The 12,519-nt window shown below is 40.8% G+C and overlaps 1 protein-coding gene across 3 annotated transcripts; it reads left to right on the top strand.

Moving 5' to 3' along the window:
- Positions 1–1,265: 1,265 nt before the first annotated feature.
- CCNB1 (cyclin B1) lies at positions 1,266–8,522 on the top strand (the record flags this gene model as incomplete). Of its 3 annotated transcripts, XM_079702955.1 has the most annotated exons (9): positions 1,266–1,286; positions 1,898–2,068; positions 2,165–2,332; positions 4,465–4,647; positions 6,051–6,209; positions 6,426–6,662; positions 6,935–7,075; positions 7,699–7,809; positions 8,360–8,522. In XM_079702955.1, the coding sequence occupies 9 exons, from the start codon at positions 1,266–1,268 to the stop codon at positions 8,465–8,467; spliced, it is 1,299 nt and encodes a 432-aa protein (XP_079559081.1). In that variant the 3' UTR covers positions 8,468–8,522. The 3 variants fall into 3 exon arrangements, with proteins under 3 accessions (XP_079559081.1, XP_079559083.1, XP_079559082.1); XM_079702957.1 differs by lacking the exon at positions 6,051–6,209; XM_079702956.1 differs by lacking the exon at positions 7,699–7,809.
- Positions 8,523–12,519: the final 3,997 nt, after the last annotated feature.

The following is a 12,519-nucleotide window of genomic DNA, read 5'->3' as shown; positions in this document are numbered from 1 at the left end:
GGAGTACTGTATTCTTCAAAACCATCAGTGTTATAAAAGACAAAGAAAAGCTGCAGGAACTGTTCCAGACCAAAGGAGGCAACATGCAACATTGACCCTAGCTGGATCCTGTACTGGAGAAAAGAAAATGCTAAGAAGGACATTATTAGGTCAACTGACAAAACTGGAATACAAACTAGGTTAAATACAATGTTGTGATAAAGTAAATTTATGAAGTTGATAACTGTAGTGTGATTATGTTAAAAGAACATCCCTTTTACTTAGGAAGTACACACTGAAAAATTGAGGGATAAGGGGCCATGATAACGTAACTTACCCTCAAATGTTTCAGGAAGAAAATGTTTATATACAGTTATACACAGATAGATCTATAAATAAGAAAGAGATTAAGTAAATGATAAAGCAAATGGGGTAAAAGGTTAAGGATATTTGAATCTGGGTAAAGGGTATACGTGTGTTCCTTGTAATATTTTTGTTTGCAACTTTTCTAAGTTGAAATTATTTTCAAATTAAAAGTAAAACAAAAAGATTGGCTTTGGGAAAAAATTTGATTGAAGTAATCTGGCACGTTAAGAGGCTGGCAATATTCTTAAGAGACAATTACCGTTGTGGAAACGTCATGGATCTAAAGAAATCTAAGTTTAGTCCCCTGTTACTAATTTGTGATCCTGAGAAAGTCACCCAAAGCCTCTCTGAGTTTCAGTTTCTCCAACCCAGAGTGCTGCCAAAATGATCAAATGAAAGAATGTATATACAAAAGCCTTTCCTGCTACATGCCACTGCAGAAGAGGAAAGTGTGTTTAACAATAAGTAGGACTAAAGCCATAACATCCTCTCACGTCAAACCAGCGGCTCCACTCTCTTTTCCAAGGCCCTGCTAACCATGGCTGCGCACAGGTTCGCCCCTCCAGGTGGGCGGTGATCACCCCTCTCCAGGTGGCAACAGTAGCTGCTTGAGGGCGCAGGCGCCGAGTCAGATCACGTGATGGTCTGGCCCCACCCCCGCCCGGACTTCTTCGCGGGATCGCCCTGGAAACGCATTCTAGGAGGAACCGGCCGCCGCCAATGGGAAGCGAGCGAGTGCCACGAACAAGCCAATAGGGAGGGAGCGGTGCGGGGTTTAAACCTCAAGCGGTGCCCGATTCCTCCCGGCGTGCTGCGGAGGAACGGCTGCTGGCCTGCGGTGGGTTCAAGGTCCCCGGCTGGTCTGGGGCTCCCGTGCTCTGCTTCTCCCTACTGAGCTGCTGCCTGGTGCAGAGGAAGCCATGGCGCTCCGGATCACCAGGGTGAGCTGCTAGGGACGGTGAACAAACGCGACTCTCCTGGCTCGCTGCGTCTCCTATCCCTATGTCGCCTGCTGTAGTTCCGCTGGCAGGAGTGGACCGGGACAGATTTGGGGGGAGGATGGCGGTCGGTGGGCCCCTAAAATAGTGGGAGAGTTTGGGGTGCGGACAGACGGAGAGAGGAAGGTGAGAAAGAAGTGGATGGGGCTTGGATAAAGTGGGGGGGGGAGGGGACAAATGGAGGGTAGACGCGAAACCTTTTGTAAAAGGTGACGGAGGACCCCTGAGCGACCTCCCACCAACTGCATAACTCCCTCCCCACAGGAAAGGTGCCTGCAATTGAAAGCTTTTTCGATTTCCTTTCAAATGTAAATTCATGGTATTTTAGGTCAGGCGGGGGCTGAGCAGGCAATCCCTCAATAGGTGAAAGAACTGGTTCGGGGAGGAATCTGGCTTGTTACAGCTTTAGCGTAGACCCTGGAACGCAGGTTTCCCCTAGGAACCCATTTACTAGTCGGCATTCCTCCTGAGAGCCTCTGTTTTGCCCCCGCTTTAACCGTTGATTTACTCTAACTTGGCTGAGCCAGCTCTCAAAGTGGTCTTGCTTCTTACAGAACACGAAAATTAATGCTGAAAATAAGGCGAAGATCAGTATGGCAGGCGCAAAACGCGTGCCTGTGGCCACTGTTGCAGCCTCTAAGCCTGGGCTGAGGCCAAGAACAGCTCTTGGAGACATCGGTAACAAAGTCAGTGAACAGCCACAGGCCAAATTGCCCCTGAAAAAGGTAACTGTCTTTCTGATTCAACTACTCTGTAAGAGTCTGCCTTCCAACTGTGACCCGTGATGGAGAAACATTCCATTCTCTCCTTTTCATCCACAGGAAGCAAAAACTTTAGCCGCTGGAAAAGTTATTGCTAAAAAACTACCAAAACCTCTGGAAAAGGCTCCTCCTGTACCTGTGCCGGAGCCCCAGCCGGAGCTGGATCTGGAGCCAGAGCCGGAAACCGAGCCTGTTAAAGAAGAGAAACTTCCCCCTGAGCCTATTTTGGTAAACTTAACTGTAATATTTTAGAGCCTGTTGATTGTTTCTTTTCCCTTCATTTTACTAATGCATGGCATAGCATTTGACTAAATAGGAAAAATAGTAACATTTATAGAGCGCTTAGAGGAGGTAGGCTCTGCTAAGCACTTTACATGCATTAGCTCACATAATCTTACACTCGCTCAGTGCGCAGGTATTATTACCTCTACTTTTAGATAATGACATAGAGAAGTATTAAGTATCTTTCCTAGAGTCATATCTCATCAGTGGCACATAATTGGATTCAAACCCAGGCTATCTGGCTTCAGAATCTATGCTTTTAATTGCTTTGTTATGCTATCCCTCCTTTGTTTACCGTACTGAGTAGTAGCTGCCTGGACTAAAGATTTTGCTGTCTTTGAGTCCAAGCTATCTCTGGCCAGAATTTATTGACTAAAACACAGATTGTTCTCTTGAGTCCTTTTTTTTTTTTTTTTAAACTCCATAATGTGGCCAAATAATTAATAAGTCTGTAACACTGTAATTTATATAAGGATGTAAAGCAGAAAATGGAGCTCTTCAGAGAAGGTAAGAAGATGAGTTAACACTTAGCCTCAAAAACCAAGAACATTTTATTAAATATCAGGTATGTAAATGTATCTACTCCTGTGAAGAAAATATACACCATCTAGAAGAGGCTGCTTTCCTGAAACTGCAATGAACTGCATTCTTTTTTTTTCTTCAATATTTATTTATTTGGTTGTGCCAGGTCTTAGTTGTGGCTTGCTGGCTCCTTAGTTGCGGCACTTGGGCTCCTTAGTTGTGGCATGCGAACTCTTAGTTGCAGCATGCATGTGGGATCTAGTTCCCTGAGCAGCAATGAACTGCATTCTTAAGTTCTAATTTTTAAAACTTCATTAAAGCTGGTTGGGAAAATGATCGGTTAAAGTCATTCAGCCTAGCTCTCTATATCTAAGGGAAAGGGATGTGAGGCTATGGCTTTAGTATTGTCCTTCTGGACATACCACAGAAACCTGTAGCATGCGCAGTCTTTAACTGGCCGTACCAAAAGACCTGAGCTTTCCATCAACGTACTGATTCTTGCCTTCACTTTCCCACCCTCTTTCTTTTAACTGATAGCCTTCTCATCCTTCAAAACAGCTCAATCATCAACACCTAAAGCTTTCCCTAACTTTCCCAACCCTACCCTAACTTCCCGCACCTCTAGGATTTTTTCAATCAATCTCTTTACTTCATTTACTTATTTCTTTTAAATTCAAAGCCCCTTGAGGACACCATAAAGCCAGTGCTTAGCATAGAGCTTAAGAAAGTGCTCAATAAATGTTTGGACAACGGGGTAACTGGAGCTTGAAGAAAATGGTTCATGATAACAAAGTCAGTTAATCCTTAGTAGTTTGGGGGCTTCCCTCGTGGCGCCGTGGTTAAGAATCCGCCTGCCAATGCAGGGGACCCGGGTTCGAGCGCTGGTCCGGAAAGATCCCACATGCCACAGAGCAACTAGGCCCATGTGCCACAACTACTGAGCCTGCGCTCTAGAGCCCATGAGCCACAACTATTGAACCTGCGTGCCACACTACTGAAGCCCGTGTGTCTAGAACCTATGCTCCGCAACAAGAGAAGCCACCACAATGAGAAGCCTGCGCAACTCAATGAAAAGGAGACCCCACTCCTGCAACTAGAGAAAGCCTGCGTGCAGCAACAAAGACCCAACACAGCCAAAAATAAATAAATAAAATCCTTAGTAGTCGGGGACAGGACTTGTGTTCTCCTGTGCAGTGGGAAGCAGGCCATGTTACTAAAGACTAACTTGCCATTCACTTGGATTAACCTTACATGACATTGCTAAGCAAATGCATTACTTATCAGTTTCCTTTGGAGGAAAGTCTAGATGTGAACTTGCTTCCGCTCTGTTTTACCTGTTAGCATTCTACTGACTCTAAACTGATTCAGTCTAAGTTGGCATTTCATCTTTCATATTATTCACTTGCTGAACACAAATTGAATAAATTTGAAAAGGTAAATGAATCGTATGTCTGTTCAGCAGATAGTCTCTTGAATTGGTACCAATAATTTGACCTTCATTCCCAAATTGTATGCTCCTCTTTGCTATTATTTCAAAAAGTCTATTCTGTTTCAAGGTTGATACTCCCTCTCCAAGCCCCATGGAAACATCTGGCTGTGCCCCTGCAGAAGAATATCTGTGCCAGGCTTTCTCTGATGTAATTCTTGCAGTGAATGATGTGGATGCAGAAGATGGAGCGGATCCAAACCTTTGTAGTGAATATGTAAAAGATATCTATGCTTATCTGAGACAACTTGAGGTCAGTAATATTAAACCTTTGTTTTTTCTAAACTGCATCTAGCTTTATTAAAGAGATTTTCCATTAACAGTTCACAACAATTTAAGCAAGATATGAGCAGCATTTCTTAACAGTAGGTTCCACTTTGAAATTCTTCATGGAAAAATAAAAAGGCCCAAAGTAAGCCAAGGAAATCTTTTTTTTTGGGTGGGGTGGGGGTTGCATGCATGGCTTTTGGGATCTTAGTTCCCTGACCAGGGATTGAACCCCGGGCCTGGCAGTGAAAGTCCTAACCACTGGACCACCAGGAAATTCCCAATGAAGTCTCTATTTGCCATTTTGAACAGGGAAAATTCAAAGTGAGAGTGGATACTACCATGGCTTTTCCTAAAGGAAAGTCCACAGATTGAAAGGTATTTTATATCTATCCCAGTTAGGAGTGAGTGAGTCCCAAATTCTGGGTTTAAGGAGCATAACAGGCAGGAGGTACATGGTAATGGAGAAGATGCTGAAAAACTGTAGCCAAAAAATGGCATTTTGGGTCAGTGTTGCTTATGAGCATGTGATATCAGGGAAGTTGTTCTTTGTGTCCAAGAGGAGTATACTCAAAAACTAAAGGTTTTGGTTTTCTTCCATTTCATCCCATTTCTGAAACTTTCTATTAGTGTCCTGTGCCCTTTTCCCCCCCAAACAAGGAAGCATTCTGTATGTTAACAACATAAGCTATACAGTTACCAAATTTACCCAGTTGCTTGTTTATAATGCGTTGTGTTCTAGTGACATCATTAACATCTTCAGGCTCTTGCCTGGTTCTTTTGGGCATCTCCATTTTCTACAGGATTGTCCTGTAAGAAGAATTCCTTGCCAGGACCAGCCTTCTGCTGTGGATTTCTTTTCTCCCTTGTCTTTAAAGTTTGTGTTCTAACTTTGGAGGAGTGGGTTTAGCAGATGTGTGTGCTGGATTTTGATGGTTGACTTTTGTTACCTATGGTGTTTTGGGGGTTTAAACCCTGGAGTAGGAGTGGTAGCATATTGGTTCCAGCTGATCTGGGAACTGCTGCTATTTTTTTCTACTTCATAAAGCTCAGGTTGTGGGTTTAAAGTCTTAAGTGAAAAGATCTGAGGTGATAGGTAGTATGGTATCCTTATTTGGGAAGAAGTGGGGAAAGGGTGTGGGCCAGTAGTAGTGATGGTGAATTGGACATAGTAAGATGTGCCAATATGAAAACCTGCCACACTGTCCTGTTTCATGTTTGCTTTCTTTGTTTCTCAGTGATAGAGCTGTTTGCAGTGACCAAATGAATAACTGAGTTAAGAACCGTTAGAGATTCTAAATGTTCCAGAGCTATTTTGAGGTGACTATTTCTGGTCAGAAATGTCATGTGGAGTCTTGCTTCTTAGGATAATTAGCATTTCTTTTGCAGGAAGAGCAAGCAGTCAGACCAAAATACCTACTGGGTCATGAAGTCACTGGAAACATGAGAGCCATCCTAATTGACTGGCTAGTGCAGGTTCAACTGAAATTCAGGTTACTCCAGGAGACCATGTACATGACTGTTTCCATTATTGATCGATTCATGCAGGTGAGCATAATTCACCAATTGAGGGTTCTCCCTTCCAGGGTCCTAGCTGAGTCATAAAAAACAGACTTTTTCAGCTAAAATCTGTCTTGAGGCATGGGGTGTCATTAATTGAGATTCCGTTGTGAGGGTGTGTCTTTCCCACCACTCCTTCACAGTTCTGTGCCTCCTTTTTCAAATATGTATTACTTATTGATCCAGTTGAAATTCCCATTGCAGGATAATTGTGTGCCCAAGAAGATGCTGCAGCTGGTTGGTGTCACTGCCATGTTTATTGCAAGCAAATATGAGGAAATGTACCCTCCAGAAATTGGTGACTTTGCCTTTGTGACTGACAACACCTACACTAAGTACCAAATCAGACAGATGGAAATGAAGATTCTGAGAGCTTTAAATTTTAGTCTGGGTCGCCCTCTACCCCTGCATTTCCTTCGGAGAGCATCTAAGGTTGGAGAGGTACAGATTTCTTGAAACCTTTGGTATGGTACATTAGGGAATACTGCTGGCCAATAAGATCTAATTGAAGTGCCTTGTATGTATACCTAACTACGTGAGGAAGGGATAAAGATGGTATGTATTTCCAACCAGGCTGTATGTTAATATTATTATTAAAGCCTTTCATGGGCAATTGCATTTGAGAGTTTGTAGGCAAACATCTGTAGTTAGTTATGGGCATACCAGTTACCGCCAATGCAGAATTCTGACAGAACCTATGGGTTTTATTCCAGGTTGATGTTGAGCTACATACTTTGGCCAAATATCTGATGGAACTAACTATGTTGGACTACGATATGGTGCACTTTCCTCCTTCTCAGATTGCAGCGGGAGCTTTTTGCTTAGCACTGAAAATTCTTGATAATGGTGAATGGGTAAGCTGTGTCCCACAAACTGAGGTTACCCTGAGCTTTTAAATTATAATATTTACTGCATACAGAACTGTTGTCATTAAAGGCCAGTTCAGATGGTTCTTAAATATGGCATCTACTGAGGGAATGATTTAACATATCTTGTTTGTGATATCTCCATAAAATGCTTCCATTTCATTGCCTAATCTCATCTATCTATACCCCTTTGAGAAAGGCAGAGCGGCTGCTACTCCTTACAGATGGAGAAGCTCAAGCAGGTCAAATGACATACTAGAAGTTCGTTCGTATTACTTGATTCAACAAGTATTTCTCCTATATGCCGTGTGATACTCTAGGCCCTAGAAATAGAATTACGAATGAGAAAGTCAGCTCCAAAGAACTTGGAGTCTAGCTTTGGGGTGGGCAAGTCAGCAATTACAAAAGTGTAATTAGGTTGGAGCACAGGATCCTAGAGAAGCCATGAAAGAAGGGTATTTGGGGAAGAAGGGGTCTTAAGCTTGTCTTAAATTTTGATTATAATCAGTCATACAGTATCTACTTCCCTACCCTAGTTTTGAATAACATCTAGAAATTTTATGAAAATCATTGGTGATGAGCATTTTCAACATTAACTTTTGTTGTCTTAGACACCAACTCTACAGCATTACCTGTCATACACTGAAGAATCCCTTCTTCTTGTTATGCAACACCTGGCTAAAAATATAATCTTGGTGAATCGTGGGCTTACAAAGCATATGGTGAGTCAATGGTACTGTATGGTGTTGGGAAAAGTGGAAAATCATTAAGATTTTGTGTGGGTTTTTTTAATATGTATATAAATTTATTTATTTATGGCTGCGTTGGGTCTTCGTTGCTGCGCTCAGGCTTTCTCTTGTTGCGCTGAGCGGGGGCTACTCTTCATTGCAGTGCGCAGGCTTCTTATTGCGGTAGCTTCTTTTGTCACGGAACACAGGCTTTAGGTGCGCGGGCTTCAGTAGTTGTGGCACTCAGGCTCAATAGTTGTGGCTCTCGGGGTCTAGAGCTCAGGCTCAGTAGTTATGGTGCACGGGCTTAGTTGCTCCACGGCATGTGGGATATTCTTGGACCAGGGCTCGAACCCTTGTCCCCTGCATTGGCAGGCGGACTCCTAACCACTGTGCCACCAGGGAAGTCCATTCATTAAGATTTTATGCCTGTAAACTCATAGCTTGCTTTTAAGGAGTTGATTTTTAAGTGTATATGTGTATCGTTGGTTCTTACGATGTTTTCCTCTTTTCCTTCATTAATTACTATGCTTTTCTCTTCCAGACTATCAAGAACAAGTATGCTACGTCTAAGCATGCTAAGATCAGCACTCTAGCACAGCTGAATTCTGCACTAGTTCAAGATTTAGCCAAGGCTGTGGCAAGGGTGTAACTTGTGAACTTTGGAATACTATAAAATCTGCAAATAAAATTGGCACCATGTGCCATCTGTACATATTATATGTTACATTTATTTACTTTTAATAAAGTTGTAGTCCTTTTTACTTAAACCTTAACTCATTTGAATGTGGCTACTTCCCACTTGAGGATAAAAGTTGTTTTAAAGGTACAGTGGGGGAATAGTAAAAAAACTGCTTTCAATTACCTGGGGACCCAATTAATATACACAATTGGTTCCTCTTCGTTCTTGTTTTATGTACCTGGCTTTACTTCAGATAAATTACTAAGCTCTTGAAGGCATTTACTATCCTTACTTGCTTTATGTCATACTGTATGTAAGCCCAGTCATCTTAAGAGAATTGGCTGCCTAGTTCTATGTAAGGAAAAGTACCACCTCATTCCCAGTTCCCCCGATTTCTATTTCCTCTGGTGGTTGCTGCTATAATTCTAAGTAATCTACACATACCACTTTCTTAAATTATCAACTTAAACTAGTATCAACTTTTTCACTTGGAAAAATAAGAATTTTAATTTATATTCAAAACCTAGTTTGCTTTTTCTTTATTGGTTAAGAAAATAAAACAATCCTCAAAACAAATAAAGTATCTAAAAACGTTTATTTACCCGCCCCCTCTTACTCTCCTATGTCTCAATCCCATCCACCTGAAGGATATCAGGAGTTTGGGATGTATCCATTCATGCCTTCTATGAATATAGACCTGCATGTAAATTGTTATGGTGGGGTATTAAAAAAATGAGATCATACTATATACCTAGCAATTCTTTCAACATGGACAAGCCTTACCTGTATTTGGGCATTATAGTCCATAGTATGGATATACTATAATGTAATTAACCATTACCCTGTTTATGTTCAGATTGCTTTTTGTCTTTGCTCCTACAGACAATGCTGTTTAAATGTCATTATATCCCATGCCTTTATGTACACTGGGTTTTCCAAAGAGTGTGTTCTAAGTTCTGGCAGGTACAGCCAGCTGACTTTCTCAATGTCATCAGCAATAAATGTACAGAAGTTCTGGTTTTCTCTGCATCCTTGCCAGAACTGAAGGTAATCATTCTCTTTAATCTCTGTGAGTTTGGCAAAAAATATCCTATTTTGTTTGCTGTTTTAATTTATACTTCTCATGAGTAGTTGAATCAATTTTTGTTGTCCGCTTACTTATCAATTTGTAAGGCTTTCCCAGTTTGTCGTTTGCCCTAAATCTGTTTATGCTATATCTTTTGCCATGCAGACACTTTAAATTTTTATATTATCCAAACTATTTTTTCTGTAGTTGCTTTTGGATTTTTGGTGTTAAGGTCAACTCCATCCCCAAACCATTACCATCTCTTAAATTTCTAAATTTTTCCTGTTTAGGTCTACAAGCCCTCAGTAAACTTTTTGTATGTTGCATGAGATAGGATTCTTAACTTCCAGATGGATGCCCATTTGTGCCAGCCAGTACTATATGTTTAAAATCCTCCTTGTACGATTGAAACATCAGTTTCTATTGTTCCCTGATCTACTTGTTTCTTCCTGTGATTAATATAGTTTTACATTAAGTTTATCTGGTATGAGGAGGCTACCACTGTTTCCCAAATATGTGGGGGCAATTTCAAACACATGAACCTTAAAATTATGTCCAGTTACTGAAAAGCTCCTTTGAGATTTGACTGTATATTATATACGTATATATAGAATGTTATGTACTAGCTCTGGATGGACTAATATTGTCTTCCCATCCAGAAACATTTTTCTCCATCAAAGACTTGTTGCATGCCTTACATTGCAATGTTAGAATTTAATTATGTAATTGCTGTACTTTTCTTGTCAAGTTTATTGCTGGGTTTATGCTTTTTTTGGTCACTATTGTGAATAGGCCCTATTTCCCACTTCTATTTTTTATTGCTAGTTGTATTTTTGTTACCCAGTGGACATCGATGTTCTTGATTTTAGTGCTTTTCTAGACCTTAAATCCCCAAATTTTATTTTTTCAACTATATGATATATATATATTTTTTTAATGCAGAGGGACTGCCTTTTAATTAATTTATTTATTTTTGCTGTGTTGGATCTTCGTTTCCGTGCGAGGGCTTTCTCTAGTTGTGGCAAGCGGGGGCCACTCTTCATCGCGGTGCGCGGGCCTCTCACTATCACGGCCTCTCTTGTTGCGGAGCACAGGCTCCAGATGCGCAGGCTCAGTAGTTGTGGCTCACGGGCCTAGTTGCTCCGTGGCATGTGGGATCCTCCCAGATCAGGGCTCGAACCCGTGTCCCCTGCATTAGCAGGCAGATTCTCAACCACTGCGCCACCAGGGAAGCCCCAACTATATGATTTTTAAGTTATTAGAATCTCCAACATGACATTGATAATTGGTAGATCCCCATCTTATTCCTGGATTGGACATCTCTTCAGTATTTTTACCATCTAATATTTATCTGTTAGTCTTTAAAAAAAAAAAACAGAAAAACTCCAATGATATAAGCTGAAAGAGTAAATAAAATTCCCCAGCCTTGACTATTAAAAACTCTTAGCAGGAAGAGAAATTTAAAATCTATTCATTTATTGAAAGCTAGCTAAATTAATCTATAAAGTCACCTGGCCTGTTGCTGCTTATAATGGTAGTTTTCCATGGTTTTTTGGTATTTTTTAGGAATTCCCCACCACCACCACCTCAGAAAATCATCCATTCTGGATTTTCTAAATTATAGCTGTAGAGTTATATGATATTATTCAATCTCTTTTGTATTATACTTATATCTTCTCATTCCTGATGTTGAATACTTGTGTTTTCTAATCAGGCTTGCCTAGGGGGTCTTTTACTGGTGTTTTGAAACAATGATACAAAGGTATCATTTCTACTACCTTTATTTGGTAGTTTTAGCTTTTATGTTAATTCTTACCATCTGCTTTTCTTTTGGTTATTTTCTAGTCTAGGTTAAGTACTTAATATATTTTTAGTAATAAAAGCCTTTGTATATACATTTTCCTCTGTGACAGCTGGTTTCTAAAGTCCTCTTTTGTCAATATCTGGTTATTTCTTTTGTGATCCTTTTTGATCTGGAGATTATTTTACTGCTTATTTTCTAAGTAGTTTGTTTATTTATTTTTGCTGCATTGGGTCTTTGCTGCACGCGGGCTTTCTCTAGTTGTGGGCAGCGGGGGCTTCTCAGTGCGGTGGCTTCTCGTGGCAAAGCACGGGCTCTAGGTGCACGGGCTTCAGTAGTTGCGGCACGTGGGCTCAGTAGTTGTGGCACGTGGGCTCAGTTCCTCCATGGCATGTGGGATCTTCCCGGACCAGGGATCGAACCCGTGTCCCCTGCATTGGCAGGCGGATTCTTAACCACTGCGCCACGAGGGAAGTCCCAGTAGTTTATTTTTTTTGTCAGACATGTATATGTTGGTAATTTTTTATTTCATTGGAAATAAGGTCTATAAAAAGCCTTTCGAAACTTTTCTATGTGGATAAGTACTTGATTGACTTATGTAAATATTCCATGGATTTTATTTCCTAATAGGAAGCAAAGTTTTAGTGATTTACGTAGGCAAATATTAAGGCTACAGAGAAAAAAAACTGTATGGCGGTCATATACACGCGTGTGTGTACTTGTGTACATAAATTTCTATTTTTAAGAGCCATTTGAAAGTAAATTTCAGGTGTCAATATAATGTCCCCTTAAATACTTCCATCATGCAGCTATGTCCTAAGAATTAAGACCCTTAATTTTGATTTGGACCATTTTTAAAGTCTTTATTGAATTTGTTACAATATTGCTTCTGTTTTATTACATTTTGATTTTTTTGGCCACGAGGCATGTCGTATCTTAGCTCCCTGACCAGGGATCGAACCTGCACCCCCTGCATTGGAAGGCGAAGTCTTAACCACTGGACCACCAGGGAAGTCCCCACAATCTTTTTATCACACTAAGAAAGTTAACAACTCCATATGTAATATACAGTACATAATCAAATTTCTACAATCATTCCAAAAATGTCTTACATTTTTCCAATCCAGAGCTCCAAGTTTCATTTCTTTTTCCATA

The sequence above is a fragment of the Hyperoodon ampullatus genome (assembly GCF_949752795.1).
Source record: "Hyperoodon ampullatus genome assembly, chromosome: 4".
Taxonomy (NCBI): Eukaryota; Metazoa; Chordata; class Mammalia; order Artiodactyla; family Ziphiidae; genus Hyperoodon; species Hyperoodon ampullatus.
This window is presented reverse-complemented; position numbering and strand designations above follow the sequence as displayed.